This window comes from Coenobita brevimanus, chromosome 14, assembly GCF_032717465.1.
Source record: "Coenobita brevimanus isolate Jiangsu-jjx chromosome 14, ASM3271746v2, whole genome shotgun sequence".
Classification (NCBI taxonomy): domain Eukaryota; kingdom Metazoa; phylum Arthropoda; class Malacostraca; order Decapoda; family Coenobitidae; genus Coenobita; species Coenobita brevimanus.
In genome coordinates this window covers 985327-1010844 of record NC_136967.1, presented here as the reverse complement: position 1 = coordinate 1010844, position 25518 = coordinate 985327, and the positions used below count along the sequence as shown (strand labels likewise).

The following is a 25518-nucleotide window of genomic DNA, read 5'->3' as shown; positions in this document are numbered from 1 at the left end:
GACAAACTATCTTGGACCAGCACTCCCAAATCTTTCTCTTCTCTCCTTTTTGTGATTAATTCATTACCCAAAAATAATTCAGTGATGGTCTCCTGGTACTTTTACCCATTTCCAATATTTTACATTTCTTTACATTAAATTTCATTTCCCACGTCCGGCTCCAATTGTGTATCCTATCCAAATCCTCCTGCAGTATTTTACAATCCTCCTCAACCTCTATCTTCCTCAAGATCTTTACATCATCAGCAAACAGACTCGCATAACTGTTCACACCATCTACCATATCATTTACATAAATCAGGAACATTACTGGCGCCAACACTGAGCCTTGAGGGACTCCACTTGTTACTTCCTCCATACAGACATCTTTTCCTTTATTACTGTCCTCATTTGTCTGTCTCTCAAAAAGTCTCTCATCCATTCCAGAAGTTTCCCCTTTAGTCCTCCTATATATTCTAGTTTCCACATTAGTCTCTTATGAGGTACCTTGTCAAAGGCCTTCTCTAAGTCTAAGTACACACAATCCACCCAACCATCTCTCTCCTGTACCACATCAATCGCTCTTGAGTAAAAGCTCAACAAGTTTGAAACACATGACCTTCCACTTCTGAATCCAAACTGACATTCAGCCAAAATATTCATCTCTTCCAGATATTTTATCCATCTGTCTTTCAGGATTCTCTCACACAATTTTGCGACCATGCTGGTTAGAGACACTGGTCTATAATTCAGGGGTTCTTCCCTGTTTCCTCCCTTGTAAATTGGTACCACATTTGCCCTCTTCCATTCTTTTGGCACTTTCCCCTCTTCCAGTGAGCATACAATTAAGCTGTGAATTTTATCCGCCAGTTGTTCTCTGCATTCCTTCAGTACCCAATTAGAAATTCCATCAGGTCCTGGGGCTTTCCTTACATCTTGGGTTTCCAGTAATTTATACACTTCCTGCACCTCCACTTTTATATCTTTCATCACTGGAACATTTCTAATCACTCCCTCCCCTTCCACAAGCTCCTTTTCTTTAGTGAAAACTGACTGGAAACGTTTGTTCATTATTTCTGCTTGCATTGTCGCATCATTAAAGACCTCTCCATCTACTTTCAGCTTGGTGATTCCTTCCTTTTGTTTCAGTTTGCCATTAACAAATCTATAAAACAGTTTGGGTTCATCCTTGCATTTGTCAATTATACCTTTTTCAAAATTCCTTTCTTCTTCCCTACGTATTCTTGTGTATTCGTTTCTTGTTCTTTTATATTCTTCCTTTGTTCTGTCGTTACCTCTCTTTCTCCAATTGTTCCACGCCTTATCTCTCTCTTTTTTGGCTATCATACACCTTCTATTAAACCACTCCTTTTTCCTGTTTTCTTTCCCTCTTACTCTTGGTACAAATTTTTCCACTCCCAAATTATAGAGGTCTAGAAAGATATCCCACTTCCTCTGTATCTCTCTTGTTTCTCTGAATTTTCTCCAATCCGCATTTTCAAAAAAGTTTCTCAATCCTGTAAAATTTGCTTTGCCAAAGTTGTATCTTCCCTGTCTATGAGGCTCGTCTCTTGGCTCGACGTTTCCTATTAACATCTGGAACTCAATGACCACGTGATCACTTTTTCCCAAAGGACAGAGATATTCCAATGATTCTATTACATCAGGTTCTTTGGTGAACAGTAAATCTAACCTTGCTGGTGTGTCCTCACCTCGAAACCGTGTCTCTTCTTTGACCCACTGCGTCATCACATTATTCATTATTATATTTAATAACATAGTACCCCACAGAATCCTCGCCGCCTCCAGTACCATTCCTCCCAGTTCACCTCTTTACAATTAAAGTCACCCACCAAAATTATATTATTGCTTTTCTCAATTATTTTTTGCAAGTAGCTAGCCATATCTGACAACATCTCATGGTATTCGTCATCCTTCCATGCTCTCGTCTTTGGGGGAACATACACTACCGCCATATCTCTCTTAACATTCTCTCCAGTTTCTAATTTCATATATATCACTTCAGCCCTGCCTTCTCCCATTTCCACAGTATCTACATTTATGTTGTTCTTCACTGCTATCATCACTCCTCCTCCCTTTTTTCTTTTCTGTCTTTTCTCCACAGTTTGTATTTACCATCTCCCAAATGAACATCAATATCTTCTCTTAATTTGGTCTCTACAAAGCACATGACATCAGGTTCATGTTCTCTCAAGAAATCATTAATTTCGATCCTTGTCGATATGAAACCATCAACATTAGTATATATCACCTTCAAATTATTTTTGACATTATTAATACCCTCTTCTCTCCTACTCTCTGTCCGTACCACTTCCTCAACTTCTGATCTTTCACAACCATCCCCCTAACTTCCTTCACTTCTATTTCCTTAAATACCATTTCCTTACTTTCATATCCAATACTCTCCAAAAAAAGTATTACGTTCTTCCTCTGTCCTCTTATCATTTTTTTCCTTTACTTCTTCCTTTAATGATTTTAAAGCTTCTCTTTCTTCTTCATTCAGATCTTTTCTTATTATAATATTTTCCATCCCCCGCCTCTTTGCTTAATTTCCAGGTCACTTTAAGTATCTCATTTATTACACTTTCTGATGTAAACTTGACTCTCATTGGTCTTGTTTCCCCTTTCTTATAAGGCCCTATCCTCCTTACTTCCTCAATTTCTTTTACCCACTTGTCTCCTTCGGGGTCAATCTTGCCTAATATTCCTCTCACCATGTTCGTGTCTCTCTCGAGTCTTGCGAACCTAACCTTTTCTTCCTCTTCCCTGTTTCCAAATACTATCACACATCTGTTCCTTTCTACAGTTTCTCTCAATATTTTCTCTTTTTTCTTCAGTATTTTCACTACATTTTCTTCCATTTCTTTCTTGTTCATTTCCCTTTCTTCCTGGATGATCTCTCTTAAGCTGACCACTTCTTTCTGTTCTTCCTCTACGTGTGCCCACTTTGCCTTGTGTTCTTCTAGTACATTACTCACCTTCTCCGTTTTATTAGTACTCTCTTCAAGTTTCCTCCTCAGTTCAACATTTTCCCGCTTCAAATTCTTAATCTCTTCATTGGCTGTTTCGTTGGACTGGATTAGACTCTGTATGGTGGTTTCCGTATTTCCTGGCACATCCTTTATCACTAGATTCTCTACTTTTTTTTCGAGTTCACTAATCCTCATAATTAATGTTTTCACTAGGTCCATGACATTAGTATTAGCATCAAATCCTTGAAATTCCATTCCCTCATTGTTTACATTTTCGGCCATCTTTAACGTACCGATCAAGTACCTAAACAGCTGTTACCAATAAGCCACAAACATTCATGTATACTATTGCCAACAAGGAAGGAGCAAAGTACAAGAGTATCACTATAATAACTCGTATATGCAATTTACATTAAGATTAGGGATTAAAGTATAGAGAAAAGATTAACCTTTACAGTTGGATGACAAATTATTAATTTCAATCTTCCTACTACCAGATACCCGGTAATTGTATTTAGCTGAAGGTGACTGTTCAAACCGGAGGGGCTGAATATAGCCTTATAACCTCGTCACTTCCAGACATTATTCTGGAAGATGAATGAACTGTCTGGAGGTACTATGAATAAGCCAAAATAATACATCATCACAAAGTAAGCCCTTTAACACAAGGTATGCATACTAATCACCAGTTTAGAATTAATGGTCTACAGTATCATAACCATAAGTATGTTTTGGGGAGTTGCCAAGATTGTCAGTGACCTCTGTAGGTTCATTCTTCATGGAGGTAAAGAAAGTGTTTTGTTAGGGAAAAAAAAGTCTATGGTTATAGAATACAAATCAGTCACCTAGTTACACATGATCTGTGGATATGTTGACAACCAACGGGAAAATTGAAACTGGAAATATATTCACATCTTCAGAGAGAAGACATGAATACACAAAAGAAATCAGGACACTGCATTTCTTTTTTCCATATGAATATCAGTATGTGGTTACGGAATCTGCAGGCTCTCTCTGCCACTAAATCTTAATGGTACAATAATCTAGTGCTTCATCAGCGAAAAAGTGCAATATTACTGACTAGTCTACATGGAATAAACAGGGGGTTAGAAATACAATATAGTGACTGCACAGTCAGTTTACTTCATCAACACATCTGAAAAACCTCTGCTAATAACTACAACCACTAGTGAAGAACTACTGAATACATAGTATTCCTTAACAGAAATGTATGTAAGAAAATAAAATAAATCACTTATAAAAAGGACTGCTAACCAAACATTCACACATTCACATATACCAACATATCACAGTCTTTTGTCCAGTATATCTAACTGGCAGACTCTCAGCTTCACCAATAAACAGCATCTGGCCACAAACAATTAGATATGTATAAAGGAAAAGATGGCACTCATACTCTGAACATCATGGGTAATCATCATCCCTATACCTTAATCTCTCACTGCTTAAATGGGATGAGTAACATTTAGGTCACTTTATTTTCATTTGATGAAACTGGGCCACTCTCACAACTCAAATACTAAATTATGGTTATGATGAGGTAGATATAAAGTCTCCTTTGTTACTACTAGTAAAATCAACCTTTCAATATGACTACACTTGGCCATCAACTAAGCTGAAAGGGGGTTAGGGATCCTTGTCAGATTACAACAAACACACTACAATTACTCACACATATACCATACATTCATCACCACCTTCCTGACCTAATCCTTTTTGCTTCTGGCACAATAAACCAATTCTAAACTTTAAACTGTGAGTTCGTCATCTTAAAAAGGCATATAATTACGATGCTACATGTCAACACTAGTTATGCAAAATGTGATAACACCTAAACTCCAATTATATTCCTCTGACATGACTAATTTATTATCAAACATTTAAAATTTCAAATGAACTGTGATCATAAGCATTTGCCTGTGTTACCACAGAGAGAGTTAGAAATTATCTCCATCTACTTCTTCAAAGTATATACTTGTTTTACTATATATTGGGTACCATCCCAAGTTTTTATTCAGTTTTGGGGAAACCTCTTACAACTGTTGTTGTTATGATCCAAGGATCATCTGGATGTGTTATAGGCTGAACCTGCTCTTTTCCTGCAGTCCACCATCCTCCTTTTGAGGAAAAGTGGGGGAGTTGAGCGACATCCATACCGTATTGTACAATCATGGAGTGGAACCTCCCAGTTATTTAAGTGCCATTGCATAAAAGCATCCCTCTCCAACAGCACCTCTTTCAATAAAGGTACTAACCAACTTGCCACTGACTAAACCCTTACTCTGGCTATGACTTGGGTTTGGTTCTGTGCTCCCTAACACATGAAGTGGAGCAGAACCTGTTGTCACTGTACTCAAATGGGACGATGCCGGAGATGTCCTTGGCACACTGGAAACACCGGGCCAAGCTGGATGGCGAGGAAACAGAGACAGACTGGGTTTGGAGGAAGCGTTTCTCAGCTGCCAGTGCCCTCTGTTTTAAGGAAATCCAGATGAAAAGAAAGACGGAAGACATGAAAACAAAAGGAAAGAAATTGAAGGAAGGCGAAAAGGCAAAATGGAGAATGGAAATACAAAAAGGCGAAATATTATGGAAAAATAATAAAAGAAAGAAGAGAAAATGGGAAAAAAAAGAGGTATGAAATTTTAAGGTAAATTAATTTGAATGGAAGGAATGAAGAAATTTAAATGGAAAAACAATAAAAGAATGAAAAGAGAAAATGGCAAACAAAAGAGGTATGAAATATCATTATACACACAAAAAGCAGTCAAAGTATTTTGTCTGAAAAAAATACAAGTGGCCCTCACTTAAAATGTAGCATGTGTGTGTCTAAAAAAAAAATAATTCATTCATTCATCATCTACATCTGTGCTGGCCCACGAGAAGCACTGACGCTCGGGGCTAGGCAAGTTGGTCCTGACATTCAAGATGAGAGCGACCAGCCTCACTCATCCCTGGGTGGCATTATATGAGCAATAAACCCCAACCACGCCAGTATTTATTATGACATAATGTACATGCTTAAGGTTCATGGTTTAAGGGTACATAAAAATAAATTAATAAAAAAAATAAAATAAAAAATATGTACAACTTTACAGCGAATCACAAGTAGTTTTAGTACCCTACACCATCTAACAGAAACCAGAATATTAATACAATAAAAATGTGCTGTACTAATCGTAGTGAGGCATGAGTAAGGGTAAATGGGCATCAAGGTGAATGGTTCACGATCAATGTGGGCGAGTGACAATGTTGTGTGATGTCCCTGTGGTTGTTCACTATATATTTGGATGGGGTGATGAGAAAAGTAAAAAATACGAGTAATGGAGAGAGGGATGGCGCTGGTAATGAATGATGATGGATGGAATATCTCAAATTTGTTGTATGCTCATGACGAGGTGCTACTTGCATATACTGGACAAGAGCTTGGTAGACTTGTGCAGAGTTTTGTAGATGTCTGTGAGCGTCATGCCTTAAAAATAAATGTAGAAAAGAGTAAAGTGATGGTTACTGAGAGAGAAGGTTTCTCCCAGTGTGACGTTACAGTGAATGGAGAGAGAATGCAATAGGTGAGAGAGTTCAAATACTGTAACTGGGTAGAGTGATGAAAAAGAGAGGAAAATGTGCAAAAGATGTGGAAAATACAGTGAAACAAGGAAGGTAAGTATGTGGTGCTATGAAGGCCTTGATAAGTAAGAGAGGCTTGAGGGCTGCATCTGCACAAGGCTTACACAAAGGAGTGTTAATGCCAACTTCAACATACAGGTGTGAGACTAAGGTGTGGCATGTAAATGAAAAGGCAAGAGTAAGAGCAGTGGAGATGGAACTGTGGAGTACAGAGAGGGGATAGGATATGGATAAATGTGATTCATGAAAGATGCGGAGTGGGGAAGTCTGTGGACACCTGAATCGATGAGAGTGTATTGAAATGGTATGGTCATGTGGAGAGAATGGATGACAACAGATTGGTGAAAAAGGTATATCTGAGCAAATCTGATGGTGGGAGGAGGCAAGCTAGGCCAAGAAGAAGATGGAGGGATGTGGTGGATGACTGTGTGAGGAAGAGAGGTATGGAAGTTGGCGAGACTAAGGGACTGGTGAGATCGAGCTGGCTGGATGAATTTTGTGCGAAGAATTGCATGATAAGGGATTTGGCACCTTTTTTTAACCTGACAGCGTTCCAATTGGCTGTATCTGACAGGTATATGAAAAGCTCTGGAACATGGCAAAATTTTTTTGGCTATCAGATGGAGCCAGGGTTTCAAGAGCTTGAATGAAGAGTGAATGGAAGCGTGGCCAATTGAACTGGGCAAACTTTGGCTGTCTGGACGTTGTTACTTACCTGCCCTAGGGTGGGATAGGAGGGCCGGATGATGATGATGATGATGATGAAAAGAATGTATTACAGTAAAGCTCTCCTTCCATACCTTCTCCCTGTCACTTAAGAGGAGAAACCTCCTCTTCTCCTCCTCCTCTCTCACAGCCTCCTTCTTCCTCTCCTCCTCCTCTTTCTCCTTCCTCTTCTTCTCCTTTTGCCGCTCAGCCTTTGCAACACGCTGTGCCTTCCTGCGAACTGCTAACTTGGCTGCTTGCTCTTCCTCCAATGCCTGGGTCAAGGGGCTTGGTATCTTGGCCTGAGAGTAGAAACCATCATCATCCCTAGCTCATGGGTGGCAATGGAAAAATCTACCACAATTATCATCAGCCTGACCTGATTTTCAATAACAGTACTGTGAGCTTGCCTTGTCTTAAGTGGTTTCATTGTTAGGCTGCTGTTGAACTGACAACATTCTTCATTTAAAGGTGCTTTGATTAACTTCTTTATCATTGTATCCTGCATCATGTAAATATGCATACCTTACTTTACAGCACCTTGAACCAGTAAAGTTCTACAAGCCTTTGCTGGGCCACATATTCATTTCATATTACCTTAGCATAGTCATAACGTTGTGGCTGCTGGGCCATAAATCTGCGGAAGACGTTACGAGTGTTCTTGTCTGCGGCGTCCTCATATGCCATCCTGTCCGTGATGTCACCAGCAGCAGCATCACAGCCCTCACACAGCAGCCACCTAAGGGATCACAAAGCTGGTGGTAATTACGATGCAATTAATTAACTAAATCAAATTATGTTATGCCTCCTTTTAAGGAATCCTCATATAACGTAGTTCCGGCCATGGCACAGCTGATGTTTTCTATGGACTGGAAACTAAATCAAATGGCAAAACTAGCTAATTATGTTTTAACAGTTGTAGAAATCTGCAGGGAAAAGAAATATCAGGTATGTAATATTATCTGTGACAATGTGAGAGTCTCAGCTTGGACTTTGACTCTGTTTACTTGTGGCTGAGTATTCTGCCTAAAAATGATGATGGTGTCACTAGGTATCAAGCTTATACCTCACAATATCACTAAGTGGTACCGGTAACACCTCCCACAGTCGATGTTCTTTGTCATCATCATCATCATCATCATCATCACCCGGACCTCCTTTCCCACCCTAGGGCAGGGTGAGGAGTAGCAACGTCCAGACAGCCCAAGTCTGCCTAATCCAATGGCCCACGCTTCCATTCACTCATCATTCAAGCCCCCGGAATCCTGGCTCTATCTGATGTGCCAGAAACATTCACCACATTCCGTAGCTTCACATAAATGTATCCGACTTAGTCAATCTGAATGCTGTCAGGTTAAAAAAAGGGTGCCAAATCCCTGATCATGCACTTCTCACAACATTCATCCAGCCAGCTTGATTTCTTGTCAGTCCCCTAGCCTAACCGACTTCCATACCTCTCTTCCTCACGCATTCATCCACCATATTCCTCCACCTTCTCTCCTTGGCCTACCTCACCTCTTCCCTCCTTCAACTTCGCTCAGATATACCTTTCTCACCACTCTATTGTTATTCATTCTCTCCACATGACCATACCATCTCAGCACACTCTCTCCGATTCTGACGTCCACAGACTTCCTCACTCCACATCTTTCACGATTCCCATTATTTTGTATCCTATCCACTCTCTGTACTCCACAGACATTTCTCAGTAGTCCCATCTCCACTGCTCTCACCCTTGACTTTTCTTTTTTATACCACACCATAGTCTCACACCTGTATGTTTAAAGTTGGCACTAACACTCCTTCATGTAAGCACCGCAGCTGCAACACTCAAGCCTCTATTTCCTATCATAGCACCAGCTACTTTCCTTCCTAGTGTTACTCTACTTTCCGCTTCTTTTGCACATTTTCCTCTCTTTTCTATCACTGTACCCAGGTATTTGAACTCTCTCACCAATTCAAGTTTCTCTCCAACCATATATTAACCACCGAGATAACTTGGAAATAATGCACGCAAGTACAATACGACATTTAATGTCTATTGAGTTTTAGGTGAAAAATAACAATGAAGTAAGAACAAGAAGTTGTGCTCTGACTGTGATGTGTGACAATGTAAGATATAACAGTGTGTGACATACCAGTGAGAGTTGTATGCCAAGTAAGGGAACATGTGTAGTCTGTGTGTGTAAAGTATGGTCAAGCAAACTGTAGCAGTGCAGTGTTTCTACTGCAAAGTGGCTGTTCTGATATCCTGTGGAATAACTCAGGGCAACACACTAGGTGAACCAGTCATGACAGGTCTACACTTTTGCCTCAGGGATAATAAAGAATCAGAGGTGCAAATCCATCCATCCATCATTCAATCTTATGCTGCCCCTTAAGAAGTTTAAGAGCCTGTGGCTAGGCAAGCTGGTTCTGCCATTTAAGATGAGAGTGATCAGCCTCACTCATTGCTGAGTGGGATTACGTGAGCAATAAACCCCAACCACCCGTTGGATAGAAATCTGCACAGGCTCAATCCAACTGGAGCGTCTTTATTACTCACTAAAATACCAGGCGCCATAATTTAGTTTTATGATCACCACCAAGTGTAGTAAATGGTTTCCTGGTGTACAGGGAATCATTTGGCTTGTCACTCAGTGCAGTGTCATCCATAGGCAGAAAGACAAGGAAAGAATGAAGGAAAGAAAGACAGAAGACAGAGTGTAAAGTCACCAGTAGGCAGATGCAAGAGGAAAGGATGAAAGAAAGAAAGACAGAAGAGGATGGAAGGAATAGAAGACAAGGCAGACACCCAAAGCAGCACTAAATTGAGTGAGTGGATGTTAAGTGTCCCCACCTAACACCAAGAAGTGCAAATAATTCATATTATCCTCTCCTATCCACCTCCCCTCTTCCACCCTCTCCATCACACTCAACTCACCACACAACATCTGTCTGTCCACTCTCTGCTGCAATGTGGAGCATGGTGCGTTTTTTCTCACCAAAACGTGCCTCACTTAACTCCTCAGGGATCTCGACCAATGCTATGGATGTGAGAACTTCTGCAGATAATTCCTTGCCTGCTGGGACAGTAAGTATTGGAAAGTTATCATCATCATCCTCATTAGCATTATTATTATCGTATCACAATTTCCCATTACTGGAACTTCACACAAGCAGTTAGGGAAAAGATATTACATACTCAAATAAAGTACTGACATTATGCTAACTGTAATCATGTGAAGAGGGTCCAAGTCAGACCAATATGGCTGAATCCTGATAAAAACGCAGTTACCATATGCGAGTACAGTACACAATAATTCATCCATAAAAATATTATCATCTTGGTAGAAAGGCTTAAAAAATAGGAACCTTAAAATTCAATACTAGAAGCTAACACCAGTGCTCTGTAAAATGGGACACACATTCAAGAGCTCATCACCAGAATGCATTTAATCTAACATAACAGAGATTCTTGACACCTTTCAGCTTAGTTTATGGCAAAGTGTTGTCATACTGGAAGGTCAGTTTAAACAGTCACTAAGGAAACTCATTCCTACCCCACAACTAAGGTTCACTGAATTTCATGTAACCACAACATTCAAATTGTAGCAATGGCTCAGCTGTCAAGTGCAAACAAGCCAACTAAAATATATATATATATATATATATATATATATATATATATATATATATATATATATATATATAATTATTTTCTTCATGCTTTGGTCATTCTGTATTGTAAGTCAGCATCTCTTCCTGAAAGTGTGTGCCAAAGTGATCATGACTGTTTTGGGACTGAGTGGTTACCTTGTGTGTCATCTTGGTCAGCTGGTGGTGACCTCTTGAGTACCATGGCCAGGTGATGCACGTTGCCACTCTTACAGGCTGACTGCAACACATCCCACACACGTAGCTTATGGGGGCACTCTGCCAGGAATACAATGGTAATTACTACATAAGGTACCAAGCAGCATAGATCTACTTTGTGCTGACCATGAAGGGGCATCAGCATTGTAACTCCCATGCTCATATCAGTGTGTGGGATCCAAAGCAAGGTTCTTTAATCTCTCTCAAGACAAGAGTCAGTGGATGAAAGAAGCCCTAAATACGATCTCATCACCTGTATCACAGGAGGTATATGACTGCTTGTTTCACATGTGCTGAGTTGTGAGGTTGTCATATCTTATCACAAATATGGAAATTACCTTGAATATTTAACAGTCTGATTAAACACAACGATAAATGATGAAAGTGAAGATTAAAGTAGAAAGTCAAGATAGGTTATGGGTACAGTCCCATCCTGAATTAATTAATACTGATGTTTATGGTACTGCATGATTTCCAATTCTGACTACAACACATCACTATACAGCAGCAGCCTCTATGCCACTTAACATGACAATCATCTTGTCTTGCTTCTACATCTTAAGGAACTGAACAACAAGTGTTTGATCTGTTCATGCAGTCAGACACTTTAGCTAAATATTCTGATCTTTGCCCACAGAAAAGTCATCACCTGATTCATCAATCCCATCTAAATGGGGTTGGTACGATTCAGAAACAGAGAGAGAATTCACAAAAGAAGAACTATTAAAAAGCATTCATAGTGAAATGGGCCACAATTATTCGCATCATCATCATTCAGACTTCTTTTTTCTCACCTAAGGATGGGATGGTATATCCAGAGAGCAAGAAAAAACATGACAGAATGAGAACTAACCAACTCTGTCGAACTAAATGGGCCATACATTCATTCACTCACCGTTCAAGTCCCCGGAAGCCTGTATCTACCTCATGGAGATACCGTTATTCACCCATAATACAAAACCTCAGACACATCCTACTTATAATCCCATAAAAAAAGGGTTGGATCAATTTAGCAAATAAACACAGCAAAATAAAAAATCAACAGTAGGAGATGCTACAAACAGAAAGTCTTAGGCAACAGGTGATACCATACATTCAATCATTCAATATCCAAGCCTTCAAAATTCTTGGTTCTTACCCACAGTCTCTATCATACAAAAAAGTAAAAAAGTCTAAAACCTACCTTTTGTTTTCCCATCACTTTTGCCAGACTTCTTGCTCTTCTTCTTTGGCCTGGACCTCCCCACTTCTCTTTTGTTCCTGCCATTTTCTCCTTCCAGGCTTTCTAAACTTTCTTCTTGCTTCACAGTGGTGGCATCCAATCCTTTATTACTCATCTGATTTACTGGAGAATTATCTTCTTTATTCCTCTGCTCCCACTGCACATCCATTCCTTCTCCCGGCACCTTCTTATTCTTCTTCCTCCATTTATCCCTCTTCCCCATGCAACAATCAGGTCCACCTCCCAGCTCGTTTGTGCTGATTGTTCGAAGCCTCAACACCAACTCCATTTCCCCATCACCCTCATCCTCAGTTTCCTCCTCCTCTACCTCTTTCTCGACCTCCTTCTTCCTCTCTGATTTTAACTTGAGTTTTGTAGGAGATTTCTTTGGGCTGGGCTCTTTGGGTTTTGGTTTTAGTTTCTTCTCGGCCTCCTGTGATTCCCTCACCATGCCTTGAAACTCTTCCTCTGTGCCTAATTACAAATTGGAAATCACAACATATGACATACTTAAATCTACAACAAAATGTGCTATATTCTAATAAAACAATATCCACTGTTTTATCCCCTCTTAGGTCTAATTATATACATGTGACATTGGAACAGATACAATAATATGTCTACATGTCATCTTCCTCACCCCATTTCCCAGTATTTCAATGAGGTGGATGAGAAACAGTGATAGGTTCCACCACCAAAAAAATGGTGATGATGATGATGAAAGTAGTGGCAATGAAAAAATATTGCAAATGCATGACAGTGATGATGAAGGCAGTAGCTGTGAAAAAATACTGCTAATACATGACTGATGGTGAAGGCAGCAGCTATGAAAACTATTACATATGCATGACAGTGATGATGAAGACAGTAGCTATGAAAAAATATACCAAATGCATCACTATACTAAGAGATTAGGGTACCAAAAAACCTGACCCACCATGTATAAAGATCTCCGAGAGTGCCACATGGACCCGCTGGACCTCTGCAAACTTTGGGCGTCTGGTGGAGAATGGGATGCCTCGTATGCGGTCATCGTGCGGGTCCAGGATGGGCCGTCGGCCTCCAAACAGGGTAGGCCGACCATGGTGCTTGGTGTGACAGAAGATCAGGTCACAAGTGTCCAGCTTAGGACGCCATGCTTCTAGGAGTTCTTGCACATGCTGTAGAAGGTGAACATCATCAGAAAATCAACCCCTTCCAGGCCTGATGTGTTGCTTGGTGTGGTAGAAAGGCAGAACTGTCACACATGGCAAACTGAGGTCTCCATGATTCTAAGCATTCTTGTGTGTGCTGTAAATTAGTAAAATATATCCATCCATCATATACTCCTCTGTTGCCTCATTAGAAACGATGGAGCCCAGGGCTAGGCAAGTTGGTCCTGACATTTAAAAAGAGAGTGACCTGCCTCACTAATCCCTGAATGGCATTATGTGAGCAATAAGCCCCAACCACCCCTTGGACAGAAACCTGCACAGGCTCAATCCAGTTAGAGTGCCTTAATTATCCACTAACCTGGCACCATAAAGGTGACCATCCAGCGTAGTAAATGGTTTTTTGGTGTACAGGAAAATCTAGTTATGCGCTTCTCCGCACAATATTCATCCAGCCAGCTCGGTCTCTTGACAGTCCCTTGGCCTCACTAACTTCCATACCCCTCTTCCTCACACACTCATCCATCATATCCCTCCACCTTCTTCTTGGCCTACCTTGCCTCCTCCCTCCTTCAAATTCGCTCAGATATACCCTTTCAATATATTATAGAGATTTGATAATCACAAAAAATGGCCAAGATCCTTTATAAACAAAACCCCTGGAATAAAGCAAGATAGATGAGGGTTTTCACTGGTAGAAGGAGTTACATGGGACTGGCTTTTGATGTTTTATCCTCTATATTACATTAAGATAAGTGGTAGGTGGGCGCTCTCACCATCCACTCACTCAATTAGTGCTGCTCTCAACTGATTGCCCTTCCATCTCTTCCTTCCTTCCTCCTCTGTCTTTCTTCCTTCATTCTTTCCTCTTCCTTCTGTCTATGGGTGACTCTACTCTGAGTGACATGCCAAATGGTTTCCTGTACACCAGGAAACCATTTACTACGCTGGGTGGTAAACATATAACCAAATTATGGTGCCTGGTGGTTTAGTAATAATGGCACTCCAACCGAAGTGAGCCTGGGAAGGTTTCTAGCCAAGGGGTGGTTGGGGTTTACCGTTCACGTAATGCCACTCAGAGGCTGGTCTCTCTCACCTTGAATGTCAGGACCAACTTGCCTAGCCCTGGGCTCCTACGCTCCTCATGGGGCATCACAGGTCTGGATAATGGATGATGATACATTTCTTCCACACAATCACATCCTTTGCCATCTATCACCCTATCCACTTGCCTGCCGCTGTGAGAGTTCGTTGTAGCGGCGCAGGGAAGCCCCACTAGAGCGAGGGTGTGAGGTGCCACTCTGAGAGTCCCGCCCTGCCTGGCTTCCACCCTGTTTGGCTCGCACAGTGTAGTTGTGGAATGTCTTGCGCATTTCAACTTTGTTCCCTGCGAAAAGAGACGAATGCTCTTCACTTAATAATCTGATTTATGTTACAGTAAGTCATACTGTTGGCTTACTCTGTTAAAACACTCCTATATCTTATACGCTTCCTAACCACGAAGATTCTGTGCCCTTTTTTTGGATACACCATCTAGGGAAACATAATACCCAGTTTCAAACCTCTCCAATATGTAACAGGAATTCCAAGGCCAAATTAACAGTACATGGAGGGATGTGCTGTCAACTTTTTCTAGTGCTACATCATTCCTTATGCTTAATATAATCTAAAAAACTTCCAGTAAAGACTTTAAGAGAATCTGGCAGAAATGACTTGCTATCTGTGATCCCTTAGTTTCATTATATAACACAAGTCCCAGCAAAAAGCAAGCATACCTGTATGATAAGTGCATTTAGACAATCACATAAAGACTTAAAGTTTTATTTTCTTACCAGTATGTCATGCAGTTTCTGTTCCACAAGTAAGAATGGTAACAAGGGAAGACACAGAAATAGCTTTTTTGGAAGATGGCAGACACAGTGGTGAGAAATCTTTATACACTAGCCGCAAACAAAATGATTTCCCCACTGTGTTTGTATCTTACAGAATGCTGTACTTGAAGCTAGAAGAATTAACTTTCACTACAGCCACACTATTTAATTCAGCATAATGGAAACTTGCAGTAGAGATGTTAGAAATAATATCCATTAAATCAGCTTGATCACGTCTTATACACCGTACTATATTATTCAACCAATAACAAAATTGTATTCAGTTTATGGAAGGCTTCTCATATACATTACAGCACTAACTGAAAATTCAAGCTCTTTGGAATGTGACTCAAGAAGACTGCAGGCTGATGATGTCCTCTTTCTGCTGCCCACCATCCTTGGTGGAAATGTAGGAAACTGATGGATGTTTGCATAACCAGGCAGCTCCACCACCCAGATATACTGGTGCCACCACATGAAGGTTAAACTTATGCAGTCTCTCCCTTAACTACACTGTATCAATTTCCTGATTTATGCTAACCTGAGAAGATGGCTGCGGCAAAGTGTCCACCTGAGAGCAAGAAAATGGCCCAACATTGTCGTCGTGGGGTTGCCTGCAGCCGCTGAACTGCATCCAGCTCACCATCAATCTCAACCTGACAACATCACTGCAATCATCATCTTAATCTCTTCATTCTTAAGTCATAGCTTTTATTTAATATCTGCTATAAAGTATTTAGTAACTTTTATTTAGTTTGGGAGAATCCCCTTGTAGTGAGAGAGAGAATGAAGACTATACCCAACTCTTTCTGTTCAAAGAGGCTTGCTTGAGCTGTACAGAACTGCAGCAAGAATAAAGTGGAAAAAATGTATCACTGGAGTGAAGGGATTAAAAACATGGGCTGACACTGTACAATAAAGCTGCCAATGTTAAGTGCTTGCAAGCTGGCTGCTACAATTCCTTCTTTCATTAGTTTGTCCTTACCCAATTTCCCAATCTTTCTAATTAGAGGAAATAAGTCCAAGGTACAATCTCCTTCCCCCCTCTGCTTGAGCAGGTATGAGGCTGCTTATAACAAGTGTTGGGCAGTATGACTGACACATCCCCACATCAATACAAAGAGGAGAGGTTTCCAGCCACAACTATATTAGGAATACTGTGGATACTGTGTCTTTTCTTCTCTCCTATAAACACCATCATCATCATCATCATTACCACCTTTTTCCTGTTAAAAGATGGGTCAAGGAAGCATCCAGAAACTCAGAAACACATTGTACAAAGTAGGAGCATATCAACAACTAATACTAATGAATGGGGAAAAAGTACTCTTGTTATTTTTCATGCATCAAAAACTCAGTTCTTACATCTATCACCCTGACAACATCTTCCACAGGAATAGCTACCCTCTAACTTTCCATATTATCCAGCTTAATTCTGTATCATCCTCAAATATACTTGGGGTTTTATTCTCTTGGGATTTATCTTGGAGAGAACAAATTACCAGTATCTCTCTTGTAAAACCTGCTGGTGGTAAGTGGGGGCACTCACCATCCACTCATTCAATGCAGTGCTGCTTTGGGTGTCTGTCCTTTCCTCTCTTCCTTCCTTCTTCTTGTCTTTCTTTCCTCTTCCTTCTGCCTATGGGTGACTCTACACTGAGTGACAAGCTAAATGGTTTCCTCTACACCAAGAAACCATTTATTATGCTGGGTGGTAACCATATAACCAAATTGTGGCTCCTGATGGTTTAGTGGATAATTAAGGTGCTCCAATCGGACCGACCCCGTGTAGGTTTATATCCAAGGAATGGTTTGGGGTTTATTGCTCATGTAATGCCACTCTGGGATGAGTGAGGCTGGTCATTCTCATCTTAAATGTCAGGACCAACGTGTCTAGCCCCGGGCTCCGATGCTCCTCATGGGGTGGCACAGGAGCAGATGATGGATGGTAAAATCTGCTTCTAAGAGATTAGGTGTGCTAAGCTGCCTTCATGCCTTCTTTACCCCTGCACATCATACATGGGTTTTATTCACCTCTGTATAGAGTACAACTCTCATATATGAGGAGGCTCCCCACATACAGCACTTTTCAACAAGGTGGAGTCAAAGGAATTTCGTCTCATTAACTCTCCTCCTCTTACTGGCTCCCTTCAACCTCTGTCTCTTTGCCAGGCTAACAGCACGTATGACTATGCATGTCTAGCTTACCCGTTTGCTGAAGAGAATGTTCCTGTACACAGAGAAAACAATGCCATCTGCGTTGAGGAAGAAGAGACGTGGCTGCCGGCCCAGAACATGGCTATCTGACTCTGTAACAACGCAAGACAAAACAATTATATACTGATAATGGGTACCCAAAGTTTCCTAATTGTTATTTTAATTCTTCTCATCACTTAACATATATAAACACTTACTTCCACTCAGGGATGAGTGAGGCTGGTCACTCTCATCTTAAATGCAAGGACCAACTTGCCTAGCCCCGGGCTCCTACGCTCCTCATGGGGCAACATGGGATTGGATGATGATGATGATGATGATAATGATGACTTCCGCAAGCTGGCTTTGCCACTGAAGCACAAACATCACATCACTTTCATTCATTCATTCGACCCAGCACTGCCTCATCAGAAGTTCTGGGGCCTGGGACTAGGTTACTCAGATGTAACATTTACTGCAAGTGACTAGTTGCACGCTCCACAGTCGCGTCCATAATTCTCGCAAAAAAGGGGCGCACAACCAAGATTATTCAGAAAACTTGATACTGAATAACATATAAAAAAAGAAGAAAAAAAATCAATCCCTTCAACCAGAAGCATTCAAAGTACAGGTACCTTACTCTGGCTGCCAGACAATTATTTTCAGCTCAATAGAGGTCCCTCAGAATGAAAGTGTTAAACTGATCATGTTTAACATAATTATGGAATTTATATACTGTATTCCTTACACTGTCAGAAGCAGCTGACACACCCTGTAATGCATCTTCATAATGCCAACCAAAGTCAACACAATTACTCACAGTGAAAACATGATATCTATGTTCTGTTCAATAAGCAGCAACAAACTGTGCAAGAGAACAATGTTCTACATACTAGAAATTACTTGCACTGCTGTTTTATCAACATTCTTAAGTTTAATATTACAAAACTAAATAATTATATATACATACATCATCTAATCCTGTGTTGCCACATCAGGAGCATAGGAGCCCAGGGCCAGGCAAGTTGGTCCTGACATTTAAGATGAGAGTGACCAGCCTCACTCATCCCTGAGTGGCATTATGTGAGCAATAACCGCAACCACCGCTTGGATATCAACTTGCACTGGCTCAATCCAAGTGGAGTGTCTTAATTACCCACTAAACCACCAGACGCCATATTTTGGTTTTATGGTTACCACCCAGCATAGTAAATTTTTCTCCTGGTGTACAGGAAACCATTTGGCTTGCCACTCAGTGCAGAGTCACCCGTAGACAGAAGGAAGAGGAAGGAATGAAGGAAAGAAAGACAGAAGAGGAAGGATGGAAAGAAGGAAGGAAAAATGGAAAGGGCAGGCACCTGAGAGCAGCCAATATTTAAATGTGTAATACTATCCACTCTAAGTAATGGCACTACCTAATCCTCCAAAACTTTCTGTATCTCACCTTCATCATCTGTACTGTCATCAGTGCTATCATCCTCAGTGCTCTCCTCCTCCTCATCATCACAGCCTGGTGAATCTGAGCCATCTGCAAGTGTAATATGACTGAATGCAAAATCAGTTCAACAGATACTTTAATATTAGCCTTCAATATTGTTTACCTCCACAGTTAGTCATTTACTATGGTTCCTTATTATCATTTAAGCTGTAATACTGTACTCTTCATAAGTCTAATGTGAACCTAAATTAGCACACCAAAATTAATTATCTTAGTTACCGGGTATTTCCCAGGTTACCTGAGACTTGATATCAATAAAGAACCAAAGTATGAATCAAGTATCCATTTAAAATGACACCTGTCCCATATAGTAAAAGTGTCAAAATGAACAAAAGTCACAAAATTTTCTGAACTGAAGCAGCGAAATTTTCAAACTCAGTGAGTTTTGGATGTACACATAGTTATACCCCCGAGATAAGATACCCCTCGATGCAATACCCCAGCTTAGCAATGAGGGTAGAAATACCACCATACCCTGCCTAATGATGGCCAAACCCTTGTATAACGATGGGTTTTGATTTTTTAAAAACCGATTTTGATGATATTTTAGACTTAAATTTTGTCTAGTTTGATTTATAAACTGTTTTTAGACAGTGTGTTTTAGCCGTAGGTGGGGTGAACATTGTCATTTTGGGGTACAGTTTACTAAGTTTGATTTTTTGACGCATAAACATGTCATTGGAATCTCTGAGGTTGGATTTGAAATGATGCAAAAACGCATCAGCGGAATCTCAAAGGGTTAATATTCCCACCTGTGATATTCACACAAAACGTGTCGATATTAAAACGATATAAGATCCATAAAAGTACAATAAAATACAAAGGTGCTTTAAGGAAAATACAGTACAATCCCAGTTAACCGGGTGGCTTGGGGAATTTACCTTCCCGGTTACAGATTTTTCCCGTATTTCTGATTTTCAAGTCAAATCTATACAAAGGCTATCACAGCAGTAAATACAGTTCAGGTACTCACCAGTCACATTAGGGGTTACACTAAGAGATTCCGCCTGAAAAACTGCCTTGTAAACACACACCATGGTCATAACGCACGTGTGCAATGTCTAGCAACTAGCAGTACTGCAAATTACACCAGTCCATTGTTTACCGAATTACTGTATTCATTATATGTACTGTACTCATAAAAATTGAAAAATAAAATATCGAAATAAAAGCTTGAACATTTATTAGTGAACTGATGATGTGTTAAGACTGCACTGTAGAATTATCACAACACCTGTGCCCCCACGTGAGTTTGTTTACGTTTCCGACTGTTCTTCTTCTTCCCTACATGACCTCCATCACTCCACCCCTCACCCGCCACTCAGCTGTTTTGCAGAAAATAAAATAAATGATGTACGTATGAAATGCAGGCATATTATTTATTTATTTTTCTTCCAACAAAGTAAACTTTCATTTCTATTAACATTTATATTCAGCCATTAGTGTTTTATAATGTTCGCCTTTTTCAAGTCTGTTGCATATGTCCAGCTTCTGTTTCAAGGTAAGCACGATACGCTTACGTTTAGTTTGCACTTTAGGCATTTTGGAGTGTACAAATTACCGTCTATCAGAGGAACACAATAGTAAGAGACCTTGTTTACTGTCTGGTGGCAAAACGCAGACTGGTGATTTTTGGAAGGTGTGGAAGATGACTGAATTCAAGTAGGGGAAAGAGGGGGAGAGGAGGGGTGGTTAAGAGGATTTGCTAGGGATTTACATCAGCCGGAAATGCCTCCACCTCGCTTTGTCTGACTTCCCCCAGCCTCGTGTGACACTATCAAACAGCGGTTTGGCGGTCCATTCAAATTGGCGCACAGTTATAACTTACTGACATTTTTACCAGCCCTTGAATTTTCCCGTTGTTCTGAGTATTCCGTTTGTCTGGATACCGGATTGCTGGGATTGTACTGTACACTGCTTAGGAAGAGGCATTGGAAAATTTCCTATGCTGATGAGAATACTGGGCTAAGACTGTACACTCAACCTTCTCAGAATGCTTGTATCTACGGACATCACAAGGACTGTATTCTCACCCTTCTCATCCTGGGCCTCAAACTGTTCTAGTGAGATTGGTGAGTGTCCCTGAGTGGAGCGCCTCAGGTTGTGGAGGTGCCAAGGGCTGCGGTAATGCTCCACTTGCTGCTCCCGGGAGGTGAGGGCAGCACCACACATTGAGCATCGCAGCCCATCAAAGGAAGTTGGCAGGTTTGGCTGAGATGGCACAAACATGGGTAACCCAATGGAGCAGTGTTCTGTTGATAAGAAATACATCATCATCATTACCACCTCAATTTCTTCCTGACAAATGGTGGAAACGTTCTACAACTGGGAATATGGATGTCTGAGAAGTTATGGACAAAACTGGACTATACAGACATTTATCAACAATTCACATCTTTAATACTCTTTACTAATGGTAGGTGGGGGCGCTCACCATCCACTCACTTGATGTAGTGCTGCTCTCTGGTGCCTGGCCTTTCCTCTCTTCTTTCCTCTTCTGTCTGTCTTTCCTTCATTCTTTCTTCTTCCTTCTGTCTACCGGTGACTCGACACTGAGTTACAAGCCAAATGGTTTCCTGTACACCAGGAAACCATTTACTACATTGGGTGGTAACCATATAACCAAATTATGGCACCTGGTGGTTTAGCAGGTAATTAAGGCATTCCAATCGGACTGAGCCGGTGCAGGTTTATATCCATGGGGTGGCTGGGGTTTACTGTCCATGTAATGCCACTCAGGGATGAGTGAGGCCGGTCACTCTCATCTTAAATGTCAGGACCAACTTGCCTAGCCCCAGGCTCCTACACTCTTCATGGGGCAACACTGGATTAGATGATGAATGAATGAAATACTCTTGACTACCTCACTGGTACCAGTAAATATACATTAACCTCTTCACTATTTGGGGTCTCTATCAAAACAGCTACCATATATAAAACCACCTGGCAGCTGCATGAATAAACAACACAAAACTATACAGAAAGGGTTAATGGACTCACAATTATACACATACAAAAATTTTGCTATTTACATACTGGTAAGTACTATATGCTACATACAGTATATACGGTACATGCATACATACATACCAGGTACTCGTGAAAAACATTGGCTAACACACACACACACACACACACACACACACACACACACAATTTATCTATATCTATCTATGGCCAGATATCCTTGACAATTTACATGCACACCCACGTACCTTTGCTGGGAGAGGATGAGGTCTGAGACATAACCTCTTGAAACTCAGCACTACCAGGTGCCAACTTTGCTCCTGCCAGTACTGTTGACACCTGAAAATGACAAGACAATGAAATACAAGTATATTACCTAACTCAGCAGTGAATCATGCAGTCTCCTTAAGTACTTCAACTGACCTAGCAAACTCCGTAGCACCTACTGCAGTAATCGTCAATTTATTCAGAATACAAGACTACACATTATTCTCGAGTATGTCCTTTAATTATTCATTAAATAGATGCAACTTGTCTAAACAACATACCTGAAAATATTAATGTAGTACATAATATACTGATAAACACTGCTGTAGAAGAGCTCATTTCCTAAATAAATTTCCTCACTTATAAGTTGGTTTACAGTACATGATTATTTCCCCATGTCCAGTATTTCATGATCAAAATTGGTGTAAATGGAGAGCTGACACTATTCCAGAGATAAAAGTGAGCCTCCAGTGACAAACAAAACTGTACATAAGATCACATACAGCATCCTTGTCCCAGAGAGAGACACTCTGCACACGCTTGATCACCATCCTGATTCTCTGTAGACTTGCCCTGTTTCCTGTAATAAATAACACCACATCACAATTATGATTATCATCTGTAGGAGACTAACAAAAATTACTGCATTATATTCAACACTAAGAACAACACAATACAATAAAACACATACAGTACAGTAGCCAGCTACAAAACAGAATGAACATTAAATTATGACGTCGCAATTGTCTCAAGTCTAAAATATTTTTTTTTTTTTTTTTTTTAAAGACTCTGGCTATAGTGACTGCTGGTATTTAGGCTATGAAAGCTAAAATGTGTCCAGTTTTTGGGGGGTTGGATATGATCTCTGTAATGTCTTCAGCAGAGGGATGTCATTTTCCCTACTCCAATGCATGTGTAAGGAGTGGGATGAGGCACACACTTTCACTAGGGGAATGTAGAGGAGAAGGACAGAGAGGGTTTGAAACAAATGCTGTGTCTAGCAACCAGGAGCATCTTGTTACAGGAAAGTTTTAAGGCTAAGTGTAACAGACACAGAAATAGTTTTACAGCCACCAATGGTTTTATTTGCATTAGCTGTGTGCATCAAAGTTTCAAAGTCTCCTGCTGTGCACCGCGCCTTCACAGTTTTGATGTGCTTGTTTATTTTATTATGGTTAAGGCAAAATTATTTTTTTACAGCTGTAAGACATCCTAAGGTTGTAGGGTTCAATGAAAATCAATAATCACAAAAGAAAATTCTCTGTATTACAATAATTTAGATTAAGTATATATACGTGTATACTGTGCACAGTAAAAGTCCTCTCATTCAGCTTCTGGTCTTATGGTACTTCAGGTATTTCAGTGGTTTTCATACAGTCATACTAGTTGCAAATGTTCTCTACTCTTCTGGCATATATGCTGACCCGAGTGGCACCTGCGGCGGGGTCGCCGGCTCGCCACTGATACCTGTGTGCCCATAGTTGTCAATTTCACACTGTTGGTGCTAGATCTAGTGCTTGACATAATAATTTAACACTTTTCATAATACAGTAATTTCACGCCAATAAATATCAGCTTTTCCTTTACATCTAGTGCATATTGAAGCCCAATTTACCACAAAAATTTGAAGTTCATCCATAGCTTACCGTGTTTTAAACACGAGCTTAGCACTTTTGAAGATTTTCGCTTGCCAACACTGCATGAGCCATCGCCCGTCAGCCATCATGACTCGTGAGTGTCTAGTTTTGTGAGCAGGACCTTTCAAAACTTTGGAAACTTTGTTGTGCTATTTTATGGTGTACATACTGTATCTAAATACACATAGGTTAAAGAGAGTTCATGTGGATTGTACCATTATATACATTAAATATAAGTTGCTTATTAAATATTTAGTGCTCAGGATTGACCACTAATACTCGCTAGACACTGTGATTGCATTGGGGCAACCGACCATGAATGCTAGAAACATTTTTGCAGGTTTTCCCGGTCATCTGGCAGTTTCTGTTTTTTCGGCACCTGCTTGGTCCCGAAGATGCCAAATGAGAGGAATTTTACTGAAGTTGGTCTGGCTGATCCATTAACTTGTCAAACTTTTCTGCTGATATCCTCAAAAGACTAAGTGAAATCATTAGGCAGAAGCATGGCTTGAGGATGCGAATAATCTTATGTTAAAGTAATTATCTGCCAATATAATAATCACACCAGAGCCACCCTGCCACCGGTGACCATGCATGCTGGAACCATTACAAATGAAAATGAATGGTGGATGACTGCTTGCCATGATTTGTGTGTAAAACTGGTGATTTTATGGTAGATATCTTCAAAATTACGAATTTCCTTATCTTTTAATGCTACAGTATCACAATGTTAATTCAGTTACAGTTTATTAAGGAAACTATACAACTGTAAATTTTATGTATCAGAGCTCTCCTGTAGTTTCACCCACTTTTTTGTGAGGAATGATTAAAATCTAATTAGCTTAATCTACTGAGAAAATACGGCGGTCAATTACAAACAATTACCACCATAGCTTACCCTACGCACAAAGGAGTTAATGTGAATTTCTGGTTAACATGAATTATCCAATAAGCTGAATTTGAAAAACGTATAATTTTCGTTAGCTTACGGTAAAAAAAAAAAAAATTACGCTACTCACCTCCCTTACGAAATACGGAGCGCAACAGCCCCTACCCCTAAAACAGCAGTGACGAGCGGAACATGTAACTCACCACTTTTACATGGTTATGTGCCTTTTGTAATAGCAGCACAGTACAACCTGGCGCAATAACCCTTGCAAGTACTTCTCAGGTGACGAAACTTTTACACATACACACAACAGCTGATTGACGCACCTGATGTAAGCGAACTCGGCCGCTGTGTAAACTATACATACTTATACATCATATAATAATTACAGTGATAGTGTTTGTATATTGCATTTGGGACCAACACCATAAAATTACACACCAAAAACTTTCAGTAGGAACAGTGCCGAAAATGATAGAAAAAAAAAAAAAATCCATAAAATCTCATTGTTTTTAGTTGGCACGCCTCCGCAGTACAATGATAACTTTGATGACAATCACCAATATATTTTAAATGTTTGTTGCAAATAAATTCACAATCGTCTTTGATCACCATAACCCTAGTTACCCCTGAAGTCTAG

The 25518-nt window shown here is 40.3% G+C and overlaps 1 protein-coding gene across 1 annotated transcript; it reads right to left on the bottom strand.

The window, feature by feature from the left end:
• Positions 1-4110: 4110 nt before the first annotated feature.
• Positions 4111-25016, bottom strand: LOC145417712 (tRNA endonuclease ANKZF1-like). Its single transcript, XM_080286316.1, has 15 exons — positions 25009-25016; positions 22856-22932; positions 22334-22424; positions 21152-21370; positions 19065-19148; positions 17633-17733; positions 15966-16080; positions 14786-14940; positions 13340-13562; positions 12364-12876; positions 11121-11240; positions 10249-10390; positions 7923-8064; positions 7421-7627; positions 4111-5465 (listed from the first exon to the last, which is right to left on the bottom strand). Exons 2-15 carry the CDS (start codon positions 22901-22903, stop codon positions 5280-5282), a joined length of 2346 nt encoding a protein of 781 aa, XP_080142442.1. The 5' UTR covers positions 22904-22932; positions 25009-25016; the 3' UTR covers positions 4111-5279.
• Between the last annotated feature and the right edge of the window lie 502 nt (positions 25017-25518).

Excerpts from the sequence above, each read along its gene's own strand:
- LOC145417712 (XM_080286316.1), bottom strand. The coding sequence starts at position 22,903 with ATGGTGATCAAGCGTGTGCAGAGTGTCTCTCTCTGGGACAAGGATGCT. Across the intron at positions 21,371-22,333 it reads CTCATCCTCTCCCAGCAAAG|AACACTGCTCCATTGGGTTA; the intron begins GTACGTGGGTGT and ends TCTTATCAACAG. Across the intron at positions 19,149-21,151 it reads TGAGGCCCAGGATGAGAAGG|ATGGCTCAGATTCACCAGGC; the intron begins GTGAGAATACAG and ends TTACACTTGCAG.